The following is a 21989-nucleotide window of genomic DNA, read 5'->3' on the forward strand; positions in this document are numbered from 1 at the left end:
GCTAAAACCAGGCAAGCAATTTGGGAAGAGAACTGCGCTGTTGGAACCTTATATTATGGTCCTATCCCATGGAGCGGGGGAGGCCTCCAATTTATTTGAAGGAAAACAATGTGGGCAGGAGTGGGGGCTGGGCAGTAAGAGGACGGCCTGAAACAGAGGAACAACTCTTAACGCCTTTTAAAAATTCAGTGACTGAAACTTTTCCTCCCAAGAAATCACTTGGCCCTTTTACCTACCGGAACCCGCATCCTGGCTGCCACTCACGTGCACCCTGCATGAAGTAAACACGATCAATAGAGAAAGCAATGGGATTTCTTGCAAGTGTGTGCGTGTGCGTGTGTGTGTGTGTGTGTTTGTGTGTGTGTTATAGAACAGTCCCTCTTGCACAGAACTGGGCTGTTCCATCAAAGCCGTATCTGTTATATTTCTGTCTTTCTCTTCTGTTTGGCGTATTCACCAACAAGAGAAAAGGAGGTAAGCTTTGGCGGCCCTGACCTGCAGCTGGAACACAATACTTTCGCACAGCCCTGCCGACCCCTGACATAAATTTTACACCGCAGCTGGCATTTACACACTCAGCATTACCATATGTATGGTTGCTCCGTGCTAATTATGCTAATCACCTGTCTAACTGGCTGCTTCGAAAAATGGTTGTATTTAGCACTCCAGTGCCTACCAATGCGGCTTACTGTGTGGCTGAAATGTACATTCAGACGGCCCTGAATGGCAAGATTTTTCCACGTTGCTGGCTACATTCAGGCCTCAGAAAAATTTATTCAAGTCAACTGGTTTCGGTCCGCAACAAAAAAGTTACGAGAAAAAAGTGAGTGTGTTCTTGCCCTAACATTCTGGATCTGCTTGCAAGCAAAATGATAAATCAATTGGTGTGGGAAACAAAAAGGGAGAGAGATTTCTTTTGGGAGCCATGTGAAACTGTAGCCTATTTAAAAAAAAAAAAAGAAGAAAATAAAGGGTCATCCTATTCCCCAAATCTCTAGAAAGAGCAGTTAATAGATATTTAGCCCTAATCCCAACTCTCTCAAATTGCAGGCTTTGTTTGCAATTAAGCAAGGTATTAAACATGTGCAATTTTCTTTTTTTTCTGGATCATGTGTGGACTAAAATGATGGCACCATATTTATCATTTTTAAACTTATTGCAACAATGTATGAACCTCATGGGGAAAAAAGCCAGGTAAGAGGAAAAATAGTTTCTTAGGCAGCTAGGGAAAATTCTTTTATTATGCTCTTTTAGAAAACTTCCATTTAAAAAGACATTGTGTGATATTTACGTCTATTTTGTGAAGTTTTCTGATTTGTCCCCTAAAGGAGCAAAGGAAATCAGGGAATGGGGGTGGGGAAATGGGAGAATTCAAAACAGAAAAAAAAAAGCGCTGGGGGAGGGGTAGAGAGTCAAGAAGCCTACATTTTCCTTAATCTCAAAATTCCCATTTTTATCATCACTGTTTCTAAAAGCAACGTTCTCAGATCACTCTATAGTATGGACTTCTAAAATCAGGATAATATTATTGCAGGCTGTTTAAACAATTCCCCAAGTTCAAACTGAAACCCCATTTCCTTCTAACTCACAAAATACCTTCATATTAATGTTTAAAAACCCTAAATGTAGTCAGTCTAAGGACTGCTTAGTATGAGATTATTTGGATGTACAGATAATGTCTAGGCGGTCCAATTTCCCTGAATCGCCTACAGCACTGTAAAAACATGTTTTACTGGAGGGGCAGCCCAAAGTGGCCAGTTACTCTCTTACCTCCAAAGGATCATCATTAGTAGATGCTTTACTGAAATCTAGAAACTGGGAGCAAACTGGAAGTCCACTTATTTTGCAAATATAGCTTGGGCTGCCCCCCAGTGCTACAAAACACCAGAGCAGCTTTGTGATCAATCTTAGGTATACACACAGAGAAGGTGCACCGACCCAGCAGGCTTTCTCAGACCCAGGAGAGGGTGGTGAGAGAAGCTGCTCTCTCCTCGCCTCGCTTCACCCACCTTGCAATTTAACTTACAGCAGATGAAAAGGGTGACGCTCACCGATGCTGCTATGAAAACAACAGCTTTGTTCCTATCAGCCCCTCCCCACTCCGTTCAACATTTTATAAACTTATCTGACCCAGTGAAGCAACATTATCCAAGCCACATCTTGCTCTCTTTGGCATCCCAATTCAAGTGGCTTGTGTTTGCCAGTAAAAAGTATTAATTCATCTAGGTTTTTGCAGTTCCAAATCTTGACCGTACAGGCAAAAATCCAAACACCATGACCACTACTGAGCCACTGTAGAGCTTACCTCTCTTTCCCTCCCGATCTCGCTCTTCTTTAATAGGAGATGGACCACCCTGCCTCATGGCACAGAGCAGTGTTTACATTGCAGTACTTGACTGTGTAATACATCTGGCATTTTTGGGCAGGATTCCTGAGCTAGGGGCCAGAAGCCCTTAAGCAATGATTTAAGGGGAAAAAAATCATGCGCATTGACTTAACAAAGCCCACTTCCAGTTCCTTTTGCTTACTTCTGTACATGTTTCATCAATAACTGAAAACTCTCTCGGTTGATAGTTTCTGGGGAAACCTACCGTTTCTCTTCATTTATCTTAACGATAATAAATCAAGCTTGTGTGGTGGCACAGAGACTTGCTTCTCACTAGTCTCACCTTCACGGCCAGTGGTGTTTTGGGACCCATGTGCAGTGTGGACTATTTGGGCCAACTCACACCTGGGTTTCTAGAAATAAGGTCCTGCCTCCACATTATAAATCTCTCCAACAACAAACTTGTCATTCATTAGCAGGTACCTGACTGCCCACCAACGACACAGGTTCCCTAACACATAGTTCTTCCAACTATGCTCTAAACCCAAATACAACAAAATAGTCATAGTCTTGAAGGGACTGGGGACAGGATGCCTCTTTCCTCTATCTTTCTCTACAACAGTCAAGGGGTTTCTCAATGGCAGCATTCTACTGTTTTGGAAAATGGAATTATTTGTGTCAAACCTACAGATACACACACATAGAAAAATGGGTATTGCCATGTAAAGGAAAAAAACAACCCTAAATCCAGTTTAAGGGACACAAATCCAATAGGTTTTATCACGAAGGACCCAAATTCAGAGTTTGGAAACAAAGAACAAGTAATAAAAGTGCTTATATTTTGATGACACTGATGATATCTGTGTAGTCAAGGAAGGCTCCCACTAAGAAAATCCCAAGGAGTTTTCTCATTATGAACTGCTGGAAGTGCCTTCATGAGCAAAACCCTCTGCTCTCTGGGACCTCTCATGTGGATGGACCATCTAATGTGGCAGAGTCGACCAAAATTTGGATAAGGAAATCTGTCCTCTTCCATGTTCCTTTTGGCTTTGGTGGGAGTTCCATCCAGGGAGAACCTGAAGTATGGTGCCTGGGTGGGAATGTCTTGGTTTACATTTCACTTACCATCTCAAGAAATGCTAAAGGACCCAATTCTTCCATATTTCACACAACACATTAAACACAGGGGACCAAGACTTATTTTACACTCCATTTGTCAATGAATTCTAAGGCACCTCAAAAGTCCATAAAAATGCCATGACTCTTCAATAGGGGAAGTGCATCTTCTGCTGACAAGACCCCATCAAAGAGTAAGGTCTGGGAACCAACCCTTACCAAGATAAGAACCTCAAGGATGCAAATGGCAGCTTTGCATTTGGTATCTCCCACAGCTGGTTAGAAATAATACATTTTCTAATTCCCTCCTGTCAGTTTGTGATTAACCAGATTTACTACCATTTCAGATTTCACACTAGTAACTCCAGAGATCCACTGGGAGGAAATGATTAGGGCAGTTTAGGAGTAGGTGGGGGGGAGGAAGGATGGGAGGGAGAGAAGAGGGGGAGGGAGAAGAGGTTCTGGGAGCCAGTGAGGGGCAAAGGAAACAGTATTATAATAATAGAATCACACAGGTCTGGTGATTATTTAGGGATGTCTTTCTTCAAAATAGTATCAAACTAGTGCTGAGCTAAAATGCTATACTTCCGCAAATCGGCCTCTATTAAATATGGTCTCCTGCATAATAATTTTAAAATATTTCCATATTTGTTTTAAAAGCTAAAAAGACCTTTAAAAATCAAACCCCCTCCACCTTCCCTACCTCCCACCCCCATAAAATAGACTACTCTTCTGGGTCTAAATCTGGGCAGATAGCTGGCATGAAGCTGGGGCGGTGGGGGGGTGGTAAACCACGAAAGCAACCCCTTCCGCTGCACAAATGCGACCCGCCCCCCCTCCCCCCCCGCAACAGGAGAAGAAGGGCAGACAAGTTACAGCTTGGCCTGAGTGGACAGAGCTCCGGGGGTCACGGGGAGGTCAGCTTTGAAGGAGAAATCCCAATGAAATATAAACACAGTATTGTGGAAACCAGACAAATCTCCCATAGCTTGTCCAGCCAGCGTTAATCTCGCCATCAGCTGTGGTGCATAATCCAAACAAACGGATCCGGCGGTTCGTACATCTGGAAGCTGTCATCTTCTGGGGCCTCCAAGCGGCAGTCCGTGTATCTGATACAGCCCATCGCCCAACCTGGCTTCTTCTACACCCCTTGGGAGGGTCAAGAGTGGCAGGCAAAGAGACATGGAGGATTCAGAGGGTCAGGTGCCCTGGGGAGAAGGCACCTGAGGCTATTTGGTATTTTAAAGCAATTATTGTTAGGTGTTAATTTTTCAGTCGTTTTTCTCCAAATATGATGAAAACCACAACTCCTTGCACCTATATGCAGGCGCCCGCTATTGCAATCTAACCAATACCTACCTAATAAGCATTTTCATTTTTTAAAATGCACAGGGGACCAGGGAGAAGAAAGGAGCTGCATTTCAGCAGGTCTTTCGATCCCTTGTGAAAGGCACCCAAACTGACAGCCCCAGAGAGCAGAAACTGGGGGATCACTTTGAAAAGGGGCGGTAAAATCAGAGCCCACACGGCCCATACAAGCTCAAGGCCTCAGCCCCTCACTGTGCCTTCGGCTCTGCGGCAGAAGGGCACCCGGGGGAAAGTGTTTTGTGACAGGAGCATCTGGAGGAGAGCTAGACCACCGAAGAGCTAATGTACTGCGCAGGCTGCCGAAAGGAGCTCTCGTTTCAATATGAACTAAGTCCACTGGTGTCTTTTTCTGCTTTTTACAAAGTCACCTTCATGCAAAAACCTTCATCTTACTGTTCTTGAAATGCAACAAGGTCTGTCTTCAAAATTAAATGACCCAAAGGAAGAAAATATTCTAATATACAGCTTTTTCTTTCTTCCATGGCTTGCCCCCTCCCATGTCAACTTGTCATGCTGTTTTTTTTATTTGATATTTAATGTAATTCTAAGAAAACACTTAAATTATTAGAATAAAAAAATTAGTTACCATTAGTTACCTAGATCAGTAAATATGGAGATGCGGAGGGGGCATTATCTTAAAGAAGAAAATTCTTTTGCATTTATGGCGGTCTATTTGCAGCCACAACTCCATCATAATAAAAGCCTTCCATCTGCACAGCAGGGGTCTTCCAATTGGAATCTATTATCTCAACCAGTGCTTCTCAATTGGGGTGATTTTGCGCATTCTCCCGCCCCCCACCCCCATTTGGCAATGACTAGAAACATCTTTGGTTGTCACAACTGGGAGGTTGCTACTGGCATCTAGTGGGTAGAGTTCAGGGATGCTGCTAAACATCCTACAATGCACATGGCAACCCCCTTAATATAGAATTATCCAGCAAAATGTCAATAGTGAGAAAACTTGCTCTGAACTGCAAGAAAGGATGGTGAAGTTCATTTATCTCCTACAACTGCCTGAGTTCAAGCCAAGAACACTGAAGGCGTCATACTAGCAAGGAACAAACTTGAGAGCACTTACAAACATCAAGCAGACATTAAAAACATTTTTAAAAATTTTTCTTAAAAAAAAAAAAATCAAAGTCACAACTTGCGTCCTCTCCCCTCGCTAGCCTCCAGAGATGTTAATAACCAAACACACGGCAATATGGATTCATTTCAAGGCTGTTACTACCCTTTGCAGTAAAAGAAGCCAGGGGGTGGGCAAAGCTTGGGGCGGGGGGGACGCTCAAAGAGATAAATGAACGTTCTGTCACTGGAGAGCTGTCAACAACAAACTTGTGTCCGAGACAGCGTTGGAGGGGGCGTAGATATTAAAGGAGACGGGAGGACAAAGGTGCTAAGCCAAAAGGAAAAGCCAACTGAGAAATGGGCAAGATTACAAATAAAGTTATTTGCCTTCTGTGCCCAGAAGGGTGAAATCCAGGTGAAGCACACCAGCAACAGGCAGCACCCTAGGGGCCAAATACGCTAGTGTGGAGAACAACACAGGCAAAGAAGGGCTAAAAGGAAGAGCCTGCCACTCAGCCAAATGCCCTGCACACACCAGAGACCTTCCTGCCATGCGGCTCGGCCCTGGAGGCCTCCGGGCTCCCCACCTCAGACTGAAGTCCCAACCAGAGGCAGGCACTTGGGAGTCCTGTCCGCTGAGCCTTGCTCCTGGAGCGCCCCGGCACCCCCAGCTCTCCAAGCCCTGCGGCCTGGCTCAGTCCCTCCCTGTCCAGGCTGTCCTGGACGGTGTTCCTGCCATCCCGCCATCCTGCGTCCGGTCTGGGTGCCCCTGCTGGGGTGGAGGTCCTCTGAGAGCACGGACTGTGGCCTTTCACCAACACCTCTCTGGAGCTGAGCGCAGTGCCTGGCACAGAGCATACACAGAGAGCGTGCGCTGAAGGAATATTTTTACATTTAAAGAACAATTAGTCTCTCCCTGACCTTGCCGCCACAGGCTTGTGTTTCGGTAACAGATGTCCACTACATCATTTCACATACTCTTTTCCTGAACCTCATGACTCCAATCACAAGTGAGCTACATTTGATATTTTTGACTTGCAAATACTATAACCCTAAGACCTAAGCTAGCACCTAATGCATATTGAGTTTCTTAAAAGAAACTGGTTGCTGTTGCAATGATTACAGCAGTCACTGTACGAACATTTTAACAACAGAATCAAAGAATTCTTATCACCAGTGCGATAAAAATATGAGAGAGTCTTCCTTATCTAGCTTATATTGGTCTGCACAGTGTGGCCCATGTATTCAAACGGTCTTTATAAAGCCACATTCCCCCAGCACGCTGAAGCATGAAAGTCAAATCAATGATACAGCCTAGCAAGTGGATCCTTCTAATTTGCTGACTGTGTTAAAAAGATAACAATTATTTTGGCAAATACAAGGATATATGTAGTAAGTCTATGTGGAGACACAAATACAAAGGTAAGTGGAGATATACACAGTTGAACAACACAGGTTTGAACTGTGTAAGTCCACTTATATGCAGATTTTTTTCAATAAATACAGTAGAGTACTGTAAATATATTTTTTCTTCCTCCTGATTTTTGCAATAATGTTTTTTTTCCTCCAGCTTACTCTATTCTAAGAATAAAGCATGTGATACATATAACACACAAAATACGTGTTAATCGACTTTATGTTATTGGTAAGGCTTCCAGTCAACACAGGCTATTAGTAGTTAAGTATTTGGAGAGTCAAAAGTTACACATGGGTTTTCAACTGTGCAGGGGTCGGTGCCCCAAACGCCCCACACTGCTCAAGAGTCAACTGGTAGATACATGTATTCGTGTATAGGTATGTAGATATACATATCTCCAGTTGCCTTTGCCTATTTAGCTATGTAGTGTGTGTGGTATGTCTTTTTTTAAAAAAAAATCATGGGGGAAATAAGCATTTTCCCAAACTGTCCCTCAGCATTCCTCTCTCCTTAAAAATCTCTTATGTTTTTCTCAGTCTTTCGTTTTTTAACTAGGGAAATATGCAATCTCTATTCGTTTGGTTTCTTTAGTGTAGCAAACACCCCCGTTTATGCTCAGAACATTTATAGTCTCCATTAAGAAAACAACCATCTAACAGACTTCCTTGCTGATAGTGATGAGTAATTTATCAGAGATTAAAGTACAATTAACCTGCATTCCAAGTTGCTCCTCATTTTCCTCTGCTACAGTCTAGGACAGCAGGAAATTCCAACTCCTGAAAAAAAACGCTTACACTACTTACTGTTGATATGAACACCAAGCTCACTACCTCATAAACAAGAACTCCTCACTGTTACCTCTTCTTTGAACTTAAGTCAAAATTATAAAATGACATGGTGGTCTCATGAGATCCCGGGTTGGGTTTACCTGTATTTATGAAACTATTGCTTCTTCTACATGGGAAGAGTCTAGCACACAATGAATGAATGAATGGATGAATGAATGAATGGATGACAAATCAAGAGACCAAGTTGACTTAAGTCATTAGGAGGCAAAGTGGACATTTTTGTAAAATGGAACAATAATTCAGTTATTACAGGTAAAAACATCACATACACTATTGTGTTATAAAAATAAGCATAATAATAGATAACTATTTTATTGAGTTGTGAGACATGTGTTAATAAACAGTAATGGTAGTTGAGCAACAAGTGATAGTATTAAGTAAATAACACTTGGTTAAAGAACCAGTGAGCCACACTGAAACCACCAAAACAGAAATGGGAAGACAAACAACTGAGGCCCAAAGTCGGCAAAATGAGTCCTATCTGAGGTGTCTGTCACTCCTTCACACTCACTAAGCTAGAGCCCAGGTGACACTGCCACTAATCATGTTCCTCCTCCTTCCAGGACTTGAAACAAACTGTCACATGCAGAAACAGTTGCTTCTAGAAATATACAATGTTAAAAAAAATAAATCACATTATTTCTCTTTACACTTATTAAAGGTCTACTGAAAAATCTTGCTCAAAACAGCAAAAAATTATCTTTTGTCATCACCACTGACACCTAACAAATTTGTTGGTCTGAGTGGTGTAAAGTGAACAGATGCACAGAGCTGGGAAGCCCCTCAGCTCGTCCCTTGTTCTGTCCTAGGACCTACGGTAGCTCCCCACAGTCCAGCCAATCACATCATTTCCCAACTACAGCCTACTGTCTCGGGCACACCTGCATCACAGCCTATTCCCACCACACCAGGAGCCTCCACTCAGCTGGGGCCTCTGCTTAACCCCTCTTTCTGAGCTTCTGCCCAGACATCCCTCCTTCCTTCTCTCTCTTTCCAGGTCATCCTAATTTACCTCAGCACTTCCATGGAAGCTTTTTTTCCCATTTGACTTTCATGGCCCACTTCAACTGTGAGCTCAAATTTACTGCAAGCGCACTCAACACCAGTATTTTTAATTGCGAGCGTTTGTGCACAAGGAGTGTCTCACAGACGGGACATGATAGGTACTCCGTAAACTTGGTGCTAAGGTATAAGACATATTGGTGTATATATAAGGTATAAGGTATATTGATGCTCAATAAAACTCTTCTTTTATCTACCAATGACAGGGAAATGCTCAACTGAGGTAAATTACCCCACGGATTCAATCCAAAGAATAGTTTTGTATTAATTACCAACCTACTTAAGGCAAGAATGTTTTCTGTTCTTAATTATTTGGACTATTATTTTAATTGTCACTTCTCAATTAAAGACTCCACCATATGCTTGCAAAACACTGAGAACTGAATCTTCACAAACAAGGCAAACTTAACAAAATATTCTCCAAGGTTAGCTTTCCAACAGCATTCTGAAAGGGATCAGGGACGTAATTACACATACAACTCTCAGGCTTCCAAATTTTGTGTTAGGTAGCTTTCACTAGGAATGCTCTAGGTAGTCTGGTTTGAAATATCTACATAATTACCTCAATCCTTCCTTCCCATCCCATTGTAAGAGATATCCAAAGCAGTATTTAGGGGTTAAAATGTTTCCAAACAGCAAGACTGTCACTTTCCAGAAAAAGAATTAAAAAAACAACCACCCACAACAAGAACCCAAAAAAACAAAAACCCGTATCACCAAAAGAATGTAAAATGTTTCCGTCTTGAGGGGCGAGGGGGATCTATTTTAAATTTACAACTGCTTTAACAAAAGTCTTCAAGAACCCCCAAATGGAGAAATGTTGGATAAAGGACTGGCAGAACCCCTTGGAGAGCTCCTGTGTGGCCCCTCCCTCCAAACCCGAGTTCTTAAAACACATTTCTTCTTTCAGCCTGCAAAACGCAGCCTTGCCCCGAAATCATTCCATTTAAAAAGCCCCCACCCTCGAGGAAACATTAATCTACTTTGCAAACATGCGTTCCAGTCTATGCTTTACTGTTTTTTATTTCAACTCCTTTCCTCCCCACCCCCACTTTTTTTTTTTTTTTTGTACCTTGAGACAAATGTTTTTTTCCCCCAGAGTTGAAAGCTGTCCAAAAACAGGACCACACACGCCGCTGCCTCCGCAGGCCCGCGCTGCGCCCGCCCCCCGCCCTCCCCGGCGCGGCGGCCGCGGCCGCCGGGGGCGCGCACACTCCCTCCAGCCGGAGGGGTGGCCTCTCTCTGCCCCCCCACTCTTTCTCTTTGGACGTGCTGGGTGGGGGTGGGGGAGGGAAGGACGCCGAGGACGAGAGCCAGGAGCCGAGAGGCCTTCCTCGGGCCGCGTCTCGGGCGCGGCGGCAGTGAGCGGCGGCGGCGGCGGCAGGCCCCGGGGGCCCCCGGCCGCGCGGAGTGGTCCGTCCCGCGGAGGGGCCCCCGCGCCCCCGCCGGCCCGCCCTCGCCACTCTCTCCCACAACACCTAGCAAAGCGCAGCGCCCCGAGTAGATTACAGCGCGGCCTTTGTCGGGCGGGCCTGGCTCCCGGCCAGGCGCCCAAACAATAAACAATTCCCCCTGGTGCGGGCAGGGGGTTCTCGCTCGCCACAGAAAGGCCCTAGGTGTATGCTGGCAAATATCTTTATCAGTTGGAAGGAGGCAGGGAAAGGGGCCCGGGCTGGGGGACGAGAGGGCGCCGCGGCGGGCGCTGGGTCTCTTACCTTCCACCCACAGCTCCTCCACGTTGGTCTCGAGATTAGCTGCCTTTAATCCCACAGCGAAGGCCCCAAATATGAGGAGGCCCACAACCAAGAACTTGCCGCAGTTTTTTTGAATGTAACAACCCAGTTTAAATAAGAGTCTCTGAAACTTCGCTCTCAGCCACAGCGGCGCTTTCCGGCCAGTAGCTTTCCCCTGAGGATGAAGCAGAAGGGAGGAGTGAGCGCCGGGGAGTCGCGGCCCGCGCGCCCACGCCCGCTTGCGCGCACCCGCCCGCGGATCCCGCGACAGCCGTGGGGGGGGGGTACCCTCGGGCCTGGATCCCAAGCCGGCCCCGGGTAATGCGAGCGGCGTGGGCCTGGGCATAAATCAACGTCGGGATGCAGCGTGGGAGCTGCACCTTGGCGACAGCAGGGGCGCCCCCACGCACGACCCGCGCAGCATCCCCGAAGGTGTCTTGGGGGCGCTGGGGAGAAGGGCTGCAAGAACAGAGGGAAGGGGAAGCCGAGGCAGAGAGGAGAGAAATCACTCAACACAGGCAATATTCACACCGGAGCTGGGAAGGGAGGGGCTGCGCAATCTCTGTGTTGGAGCCCACCATTTAAGAACCAGCAAACCATGGGTCGATTCCCCGCAAGTCAAGCGCCATCCTTCACCCCTCTCCGGATGCCCCGGCAAGGATGGGGGCTGGGGAACGAGCGCGCTCTGGGAACAATGTATTGTGGGCTCCCCGATCCTGACCCCCGCCCGGCGTGGTAGTAAGTGGGGATCCACGTGGTGAGCGCGGCGCCGGAGCTCACTCGCGACGCATTTCCAAAGCGTTGGGAGACGCTGTGTGAGCTGAATTAGGAAGTGGGGCAGCCATCTGCAACTTACGACAATATTTGTGATCGGAAGAGGGCAGCCACATGGATCTTTCCCTCCTCTCCCTTCCCATCTGGTTAAACGTAAAAAGTAGCCAAGTGCACAGGGGAAGGGCCCAGGCCGGCGCAGGCGGGGGTCCTGGCTGGGCTGTGGCTGCTCCCGGCGGCGGCGTTTCCCCGGCGCTGGCCGCTGCCCCGGCGGGCCCCCGTCTGGGTGCTCGCCTTCCCCGGATTCCACACATTTCAGCGAGCCTCGTAAACACAATGAACCCGGCCGCTTGGCAGACCAGCACCGCGGATTTAAGGTGGCAATTTGTTTACAACTTTCCCTTTCCCCCCAGGCTCTAAGAAGAAGTGGCTCAAAAACTAAAAAGGAAGAGGGGAGATGCCCTCTTCCAAGGATAATTTTTAAGGGGGCAGAGATTTCATGCTCCACAAAAGCAAAACCGGCTGCCAAAAAAGGAAACCACCTTTATTTCGGCTCCCTCCCCCCCTTCCTCTCTCCGCCTCCCTCCACTCCGCCTCCCCCTCCAAGATGTTAAGAAATGTGGCAGCATTACAGGGGTTTAGGTTGCAAATAGGGGCAGGGGCGCAGGAGCAGGGGTCTCCGGGGCCGGGGGCACTGGGCATTGCCGCGCTGCGGCCGCCCTAGAGGTGGTCCACCGTGGACCGCTTTCCAGTGCTCCGGAAAAGGCATGCCGGGGAGGGCGCGTGCACACACACACACACACACACACACACACACATACACACACCCTCCACCCCCTGCGGACCTCAGACAGCCCTTTCCTCCTAGGACCGGAGGGAGGGTTTGAATTTTTCAATCCCCACTTGTCTGCTTCTTTTCCTGGAGAGGTGTGTGTGAGTGCTTGCGTGCGTGCGTGCGTGCGTGTGTGTGTGTGTGTGTGGCGGGGGCGATCCCAAAGAGGAAGAGGAGGGAAGAGTGGGAGGAGAGGAGAGAGTCTGAAATGCACCTTGGAAATCTGCTCCAGAGCGAAGGCGGCGTCGCAGTAGCTGGGCCGGTGCAGATAGTCCCGGTCCAGCGCGGCGCTGCGGCGCAGCCCCCCGGTCCGTCTGCGCCTCCCGCCGCCGGCCGGCCGGCCCGGGGCCCCGCTGCAGCTGCCGCCGCCGCCGCCGCGGTCCTGGGGCTCGGCGGCGTTACCAGCCGAGGCCATGTTGCCGCCGCCGCCGCCGCCGCCGCCGCCGCCGCGGGAACCGAGGCTTCCCGGGCGGCCCGGCGCGCTGCTGCCGCCGCTGCGGGCTCCCGGCGCGCCCGGGCGCTCGGCTGGCGAGGACGCTGCTGGCCGCCGGCTGCTCGGGCTGGGGCTCCGGTTGACAGACCTGCTGCTGTCGCTGCTGCTGCCGCTGCTGCTGCTGCTCACACGGCTGGCGCTGCTGCCGCTGCGGCCGCAGCCGCTGCCGGGGAGTCAGACCCTGCGCCTTCCATTGCCACATTGCGCGGGGGTCCCGAGGTCTCTGCGGCCGCCGCTGCCCACATCCAGTTCTCGGGAGGGCGAGAGCCGGCGCGCGGAGCCAGCCTGTCCTTCGGGCGCTCGCGCGGCGCTCCTCGAGATCCCCAACTCCCCCTACCCGCCCCCCGCCCCGCGCCGCGACCCCTTCACTGCAGAAAGCGCCAGCAAATCCCCGCCGCTCCCGCCGGCCTCGCCGGCTCCCTCGGCGCCTCCCGGGTCGCTCGAGCGGCCGCGGAGGGTAAGCGCAGAGCCACCGCCGCGGGGTCCGTGCGTGCCCGGTGGGTCTCAGCGCTGCCGGGCCGGGTCAGCCGCCGCCGCCGCCGCTGCTCTCGCGGCGGCTGCTGCTGGCGGTGGCGGCTCCTGAAGCTGCTGCTCGGGCTGCTCGGGCTCTGGCTGCTGGGTTCGCGGTGGCTGTTCGGTCCCGGACTCTGCTTTCTTGTGCTCCTCGCCGACCCGCTGGACCATTCTGCCCCAGTGCAGCGCGCCTCACTCGCTCCCGGGACCTGGGGACTCCGCTCTGTGTGTGTGCAGCGGGCAGCGGCCGCAGCAGCTCCTTGATTCAATAGATGAGATGGAAGAAGAAAAAAAAGAACTCTCTCCATTTGGAGAAAGAGGAGGAGGAGGGGAGGGGGTGGAGGGGGAGAGACCGAGCGAAAGAGAAAAAGGCTGGAGCTCCCGCCCCCGGGGCTGTCAGATGGCTTGGGTTTCTGCGACGCGATTGGCTCGCGGAGGGCAGAAATTACTCAGCAAACATGACTATTATTAGCTGCTTAGCAACAGCTCACCAAAGTAGAGAGACCACCCAGGTAGGCAACCCCAGTGTGTGCATCCCCGGCTTCGGGGGGAGCCTCCGAGAGCGCCAACCTTCTCGCATGCAATACTTCCATTAAGGAATGCTCCCCCCCTCCCTTTTCTTTCTTATTCCTTTTCTTTTCAACAGTGTCTTCTTTTTGTAAGACGCCTTTTGCGCGCGCGCACACACTCACACACACATATACACCCACGAGCATTTGCCTCGCGATAGACACGGGGGGAAATGTAATATTTTTTTAAGCGCTTAAACAATTTCTGAAATTCCTCAAAGAGAAAACCCTTTCAGAGGCACCTTGGCCTCAAGCTGCAGCAAATACTGGGAGGTCCGGCTTGAATTCCCAGGCCTGCACCAATAATGACAGGGTGGTGGATAGTGCGCCAGTGTGTGCCAGATTTTTTTTTTTTTCCTCCTCTCTTTTCTTTTCTAACTAAAGAGAAGACTTAGGCTCTCGCAGGGAACAACGCCTCGCATTAAGATAAACAAAATGGAAAGTTAAAGAGGAAAGTAAGGACGTTGGGAAAAGCCACCCTTTCTTAAAATCCTCCCCCCACCCCACCCGAAAACCCACGGCAGCACAGTCCCCGTTTGAAGGAGTCAGTGTTTTAAAAACGTGGAATCCAGACACCGAAGCAATCTTGTGGAGGCAAAGGCGTTTTTATTTGAATCTTTAATATGACATATGTAAAAAAGAAACAACAGAATCCTTTTAACAACCAGGAGCAACGGAATTGTTTTCACTGAGAAAGAGAAAAAAAGTTTTCTTGACTATTTGGGGTTCATTTGGACTCCCCCCTTTTATCAACCACAAGTCCTTGTTTAAATTATTTAAAGTCCGTTTTAAACGTTTTTTTTTTCAAAAACTGGTACGCATCCTGTTATATTTAATAATAGCGTGACGTTGGGGAGAATAAAGGCTTTGATGTTGGATTCATTCGAAACAAATTGTGCGCTGATTGCGAGGACTTGTCAGTACACTGCGGCCAGTGTCACCGAGACATCCCGGGGATTCGCTTCCCGTTGGGGAAGAAAACACGCGACCCTCTGAAGTGGATCCTGGGGCCAGACATCTTAAACTACCTACATAGTTCCGCTTTTTACTTAAAAATATAATTTTTGAAGAGCGTAGTTTGTTTTTCTTGTTTGCAAGTTATTAAATCCTCCCTGAGATAGCGACCAGACCCACAAACTCTTCGATTCTGCTTCATTTTATTATTTTTCCCTTTCTTTTTTAAAAACGTGGTTGAACTGCAGAGGGGGACCCGCGGCAGCTAGAAGCCGACTGCAGCCGTAAAATGGGGCAGTGTGGCTTTAAGATGCACACGGTGTGTGTTCATTGAAAAAAAAGAAGAAAGAAAGGAAAGGAAAGAAAGAAACCCAGATGGAGGGAAAGGGGGAGGAGCGGGGAGAAGGCGGAGCCCACGCGACCACGTGACCCAGGGCCGGGCCCGGGCGGCGCGCGCTGGGCGGCCGGGAGGCCTGCACGCGCGCGCGTGCGTCCGCCTGCGCGCGCACCCGAGCTCCGGGACTCCCCGCGCGGCCCAGGCGGAGCAGGTAGGGAAGTCGGTGCGCTTGGCTCGCGCCGGGCGGACTCCAAGTCTCCAGCTCGGCCTCCCGGGAGCCCAGAGGAGGCTCGCGCCCCGCCGGCGCGGACGGACGTGCCGGACGCGCCGTAGTACATTCCTGAAGGCGGTCCGGCCCCCTTACGTTGCCCAATGTCCGCGCGGCCTCCCGCGGCCGGCCAATGGCCGAGCGCACGGGTCCCTTCCCATTCAGCGGCCGGGTGTCCGCGGCCCCGGCCCGAAGGGGACTGCGGCGGGGCGAGCAGGCCACCGGGGCAGCCCACGCGGCTCCCGCGGGGGGCTTGTCGCCAGTCCTCCCCGCCCTCTTCCTGATCCTCTTTGGCGGTTTCCCCCTCCCTCCTTCTTTCCATCTCCCCTTTCCTTTCTCCTTCCTCTTTCACCCCTTTCTCCTCTCTATCCAGCCTCACCGCCTTCCTTCTAGCTTTTTCTCCTTCCTGGTTTCAGTGGGAGGCCCTGTCTCCTGAATTCCAAACCGGCGGAACGTGATGCGGTACCCCGGGCGGGGTAGGGTGTCCCGCAGAATAGAGACAAAGACAGCAGAAGTGTCTGAGGGTATTTACGAGATCAAGAGGAGGACCGGAGTACCCGGCCAGCGCGGAAATTCAAAACTCAAAACTCCGAAGGAGCACGTGATTTTGTGCGCCGCTCTGGGAGGGCTGCTAAAATCCAGAAGGGAAGGCAAGCACTATGCGATTAAAATGACACATTAATAAATAATATCGCAGGGAGGAATGGGCTCGACACATAGCAAGTTTAATCTTGAAGCGAAATCCTGATTTTTATTATGTTTGATAAAGAACAGAAAGTAGGAAAGGAGATTTATTCCAACTTTCCTTACTGAGTGGTTCTGCAGACGTTTGAAGTCAAACTATTAAGTGCTTGCCGCTGGAAATTATTTTTTAGAGTTGGGGTTGTACCCCCTAGTTTTACATGTCAGTCTGTTTATATTTGAATCGTGCTGTATAGCAAGGTAATCATGTAGTCATAGGTTGCTTCGTTTGTCTCTTCAAATTCCTTTACAGCGTTTTAGACCAAAACATTAGTTGTGCCTCCGAGTCTCTTATTTACAGCAATTTAAGTTTAGCTGCTTGGATTATGGAATTCTAAAATGAAATTATGGGCTATGTACACATCATGGTTCCTTATTACTCTCTGCACGCAGCTGCATATTCTTTCGTGCTGACTGCTGCTACATGTGCACCATTTCAATGGCAAAGCCTCTTCCACTCGGGCTCATTTCCCTCAGTTGGACTTAATTCCTAAACGTTTTGAACATTGATCTCCCGGGTTCTCAGCGCCCTCAGCCTCCTCACCCGCTGTTTGATAGGTTAACTTTTCAGCATCTCAGACAATAGTCCCGGCCTGTAAATTCTACCCATCGGTTCCAGGACGCAGTCCCCAGCCTGGGCTCTAACAAGCGCTATCTTAATCTCCCCACCCCCACCCGCCGCTTCCCCTGTGGTCTGCTTTTTTCATACACAGAGATGAATTACTTTGAGGATCTAATTGGCCTTGTTTCTGTAACGTTTTAAGAAAGGGAAGAGGAGCCAGTGTAAAAGCCTGCTCGACTTGGGTGGTCAGGGCTGAGGCTGCCCCCAATTTGCCTCATTGCTGATGCATGCGAGTGCGACATTCCCAGCGATAATGTTGTTCCTAATCAATCTGCCCTTATTTACATTTGTAAGCGTTGTCGGCTTTAATATGCATGCCCTGTGCAGGGGACCGCTGCGCCACACCGGGTTTGTTAACTTCAACTAACCCTAAGAATTCTCCAGACCTGAGATGAGGGTGGCTGGAGGAGCGAGGCCTGTGAAGGTGTCTGCTGGGAAGACAGTCCCTTTAATGGCCTCTCTGCAGTGTGGCTCCCCTCCTGGGAGTTACCAAATAAGTGAGAGCTTGGGGCCTTTTCAACCAGCAGGAGTTGCTGGCCCTCTTTGGAGCAACCGTTGAGTGTTCTATTTCCCCTTTCCAAGTAAAGGGGAATGCATCATCTCAGTGCATCACTTGTCATTTAGGTCTTCCCACCATGATCCAAGACGTCATAGGACTCTGTAGTTTTCAAACAGATTTCTTTAAACTTTTAAACTATGAATATGAAAAATATTTCCCCTTCTCTGCTCCAATACTTAAAATATCTGTGGCCACACCACACACATCTCAAAAATGACATCCGATTATCCAAGTGATAACACTGAAATGAAACATCTGCCCTTTGTATTTGGACATTCCAATGATAAGCAATTGTGGGAGCTGGACTTGGTTGAGTAATGAGAAACCATAGTGAGATTTAACTTTTCACTGGTTTCTCAGATCCAACGAAGTGGGTCTTTAAAATCTAGTGTAATTTAGCAAATTTTTGCAAAGTAGAAATGAATAAAGGGGTAAATGTATTCTAAGTTGACCTTTGGGCCTTGTTATAATTTTGCCTGAGTTTAATGCTCTTTTCCACAAATGCAAAGAATTGCAAATGTTACATTAAGTCCCACAGTATGCCTGTTGAGAGGCTGTGATGGGGAGAGGAACTGGGGATTTGATGTAATATTCTATTTCTGGGTGGGGAGCCCAGGGTACAGGATGTGAGTGATGGGCCTGAGCTGGAGCGGTTGAAAGCAGGTACTTTGGATAAGGAGTCTTGACTCAGTTCAAGCCCGTATGCCACCATCCACCACATTTTCTTGGCTCTCTAAGAATGCCTTATTATTTTCTCATTGGCAGCTTTTGTATTTACTTAAAAGGTGATGGTAGAAAATGAGTCTAAATGGTTTCAGGGGGGAGGGAAAAAAAAAGATTCAGCAGCCACAGAATGAGAAACCCCTAAGCATGACTCCCCTCCCCTTCCCCTTCTACCTTCTGTTTCCTCCCCCTATTCCCTCCTCCCCAGGACTGGAGGAAAGGGAACAGCTCTAGCCAACTTGTCAAAATAATGCTGCTAATTACCCCTGATCTCCTTTAATGGGAAGCTGCTCCCAATTCCACAAAGGAGTAAATGAGGGGTCTACAGCACAAACCCAGGAGCACTGGCATTTTTTTGAGCCTGCAGTGAGCTTGGGATGGGGGCAGAGGGTGGCAAAGGGGAGATGTCCTGAGAAGGTCCCAGAAATCTCCACATTTATTACTCCAGGTTCAAATACTAGCTTGAAAAGGGGAATTAGACTTTATGCGGTGCCAAAGCTTTGGGTCACCAACTACAGAGAAAATGTTCAGAGCCTACAATGAACTTGAAAGAAAACATAGCATTGATCCTTGTACTGATTTCCCCCCTTCTCAAGTATCTTCTTAGCCACATTACTCCAGTGGATAGAGATGTATTCTAGAAAGACCCAGACTCTGAACATTTTTTTCCTCCATCTCTCTCTTGCCTCATCTCTATCTCCGCATCTAATATATCTATATCAAGCTTTGCATTTGGCAGAAGGCACACCATTCATTTCAGTGATCTCTGCCATTGGGTCTTGCATGAAAAAGAAGCTGAGCAACATGATCCCTTTGACCCACTGCTGGAGCAACAAATTTATTAGAGATATAGGCATGAGAAATGAAAGGGAAGTAAAACAATTCCAGCTTATTGTGTGTCTTTCTTTCATACTGCTAATCCGGTTTACACATCACGCCTACATGTCTCAATAGGGCTTTATACACTGTGGCAGAGGCGGGAGAAAATAAAAGGTGTGTGTGTGTGAGAGAGAGAGAGAGAGAGGAGAGGAATGAGGATAAAAACAGGGAAGACATATTTTAATCCATATTGATTTGCTTCATCAGTTTTTCTATCTGTAGAAAGTTGAAGACAATTTGTAAAAACAGTCTTCCCCCCCCACACACAAAATAATTCCAAATGGTGTGAACTCCTATTCAAATAGCTTGTTAGATTAGGACTAGATTATAACCAGAAATTAGAAACACTTCTCACAGTGAGTTTGAAATGAAGCTAATACCCCAAATTGAGAATGGGCCTATTGGTGTCCACCTTGATTCAACATTTTAATACAAAAAGATCTTGGACTCAAAGGCATTTTACAGCCTTGTGGAAGGAAGCTGGGTGACAGCTGGAACACACACAAACTCACAATTGAAAGCCCCTTGTTTTACAACATGGGTGCACAATGCACCTGAGGCAACAATTTATCCGAGGTACCACCCAGAAATAATAAGTTACAGTAACAAAGGATGACACCAAAAAGCATTGTCTTTCTTTGTGAAGGCAATTAATTGCATGTTGAACTACTGGAAGGAAAAAAAAAATCGAACACACAGAATGCTGAAAAAGGACTATTGTAGTTCAAGACCTCAGTTATACAATTATTAAATATTTAGGGCCGCCCATTGTGGGTCTTTATTATTTGCGTCTAGTTCTTTTAGATTTCCCCTCCCCAGGGAGGAAGGAGGGATAAAAATGGAAGAAGACAGTCTTCTCTCCCAGGTCTAGGAAAAGAGAGGTCTCTGGGTGTCTTCCACAGACAACAATCCATATGGTTCTTCTTAGGTGTTGGAAATTGAGATCTGAAAACTTTGGACTGATTGCTCATCCACACACTAGGAGTCATTTTTCACATGAACTTAAATAACTGGAGGCATAGCACACGTCATCCCAGAGGTACAGTCCCTGGAGGTCCTGTGGGCCCAGTGTCGGCATCGGGTCTAAAGGGGCTTGAGTCGGCCCGCCCCAGCTCAGGGCTCCCCTGAGGCCACACTCAGCACCCCGGCTAGCCGCCGACCTCTTTAATGGGTGGCAGGCACCAGAAGGCCCGCTGCCGTGGGCGCAAGCGTCAACACGTACCTCTCTCCCACCCGTGGCCCCTTCCTGAACTCAGAGCAGCACCTCTGGCCTCTTTTCCCACCAACGGCGGCGGGAGGGGGGAAGTGTGGGCCCGGGGTTTTTAAGGTGCTTCTCGGCTAGCCCCGGCTGTCGCACTCCCGGCGTGCGGGAGCGCGAGCGGGAGCGTGCGCCCGTGCCCTCCAGCAGGTCTCCACGAGCGCCACCGAGACGAGAGGGCTCGCTCCGCTGCGCGCGCGCCCTCGGCCCCCACCCTCCCCCCTCGGCGCTGTCACTCTCCGCACCAGCCCTTCCAGCCCAGCTCTGCCTCCGCTGGCGAGTCGGGAGCCACCAGCAGGCTGAGGAGCGGAAGCCAAGGTGGCGACCCTTTCAAGCGTGAAAATGGGATCCCAGGCGACCCCCTCCGTGAGAACTCCCCCCGGAGCCGTTCCCCCGGCCGGGCCCGCCGCGGTCGGCCCCCTCCCCGCCCCGCGGGGCCGGCCTCGGGGGGCGGGGGGCCCGCGGCGAGCGAGCGAGCGAGGGAGCGTGGAGACGCGGGCCGGCGCTCCCGCGCCCCGGCGGCGCAGCCCACCCAGCCCCGCGGCCCCGGCGCGCCGCCAGCCCCTCCCGCCCGGCGCCCGGCCCTCCGTCCGCCGCGCGGGGCGCCCGGCCCCGCAAGCCCGCGGCCCCGGGACGCACGCGGCGCGAGGGCGAGGCGGCGGTGGCGGCGGCGGCGGCCGCGCCGGCTGCACTCACCATAGCCGGCCGTCAAGCCCTGCCCGGAGCGCGGGTGCCGATGGCGCGGACGCTGGGCTTGGATTTCACATCAATTCCTTTTTTTCCCCTCGCCCCCCTTTCCTGGTCCTCCGCTCCTCCGTCTTCTCCCCGTCTTCCCTGGTCTCCCCCTAGCCTTGTCGCTGCGGGTCTCTTTGTCCTCCCTGTCGTCGTCTTTTTCTTCGTCTTCGTCTTCGTCTTCTCCTCCTCCTCCTCCGTCTTTACAAAAGGAACGGAAAGTGTAAAAACCCCGGCGCGCTGGGCCGCCGGAGGCTTTCGGCGGAGTGCAGCGCGGACTCACAATTACAAGCCTGTTTCTATTAAGCAGTTCCATGGCCCTCGGCGTGGGTGGTCTGCCGCGCCATAGGCAGGACCTGTCAGGGTCACGTGACAGATCCGAAAACTTTACCCCTTTACAATAAACTCAAGGAAAGCAAAGTAAACTCGAGGAACGTGCTATCAGCACAGCCCTCCTGGGTAAACAGGCGCTCCCCTCCCCGCCTTCCTGGGAGGCGCCCAGCCGCGCGAGCTCCGGCGAGCCCCGGTCGCCCCCTCCCCGCCCCCCCCCCGCGGCCCTGTCTGCGGGGGGCCGCCGGGCGGGGGGTCTCGGCTCGCCACCTCGCCTTCCCCACCTTGTGCTCTCCCACCCCCCCCACCCCCGCCCCACGTTATTTGCTAACATTGAGCCGCTTGCCCGAACCCGGGGGCGGGGGTTGCCAGGGGAGCAGGGAAGCTCACTGCAGCATCCCCAGCACTCCGGGAAATGCGGGGTGCCCAGAGCACTGCCGAACACCACCACCTTGCCTGTCCTCAATTCT

General features: G+C 50.0%; 1 protein-coding gene across 6 annotated transcripts in view; it reads right to left on the reverse strand.

Moving 5' to 3' along the window:
• The window catches only part of PTCH1 (patched 1), a 61755-nt gene extending 48784 nt beyond the window's left edge, over positions 1-12971 (reverse strand). For 4 of the 6 annotated variants that reach the window (XM_078061987.1, XM_036084781.2, XM_036084782.2 and 1 more), the window contains exons 1-2: positions 12756-12971; positions 10921-11113 (exon numbers count right to left, since the gene is read on the reverse strand). In XM_078061987.1, the coding sequence (XP_077918113.1) occupies positions 10921-11113; positions 12756-12956 (394 nt within the window). In that variant the 5' untranslated portion in view covers positions 12957-12971. Of the gene's footprint in view, positions 1-10920; positions 11114-11794; positions 12010-12755 lie in introns of those variants that run through there. The other 2 variants (XM_078061988.1, XM_078061989.1) reach the window with 2 other exon arrangements.
• Between the last annotated feature and the right edge of the window lie 9018 nt (positions 12972-21989).

This window comes from Halichoerus grypus, chromosome 14, assembly GCF_964656455.1.
Source record: "Halichoerus grypus chromosome 14, mHalGry1.hap1.1, whole genome shotgun sequence".
Classification (NCBI taxonomy): Eukaryota; Metazoa; Chordata; class Mammalia; order Carnivora; family Phocidae; genus Halichoerus; species Halichoerus grypus.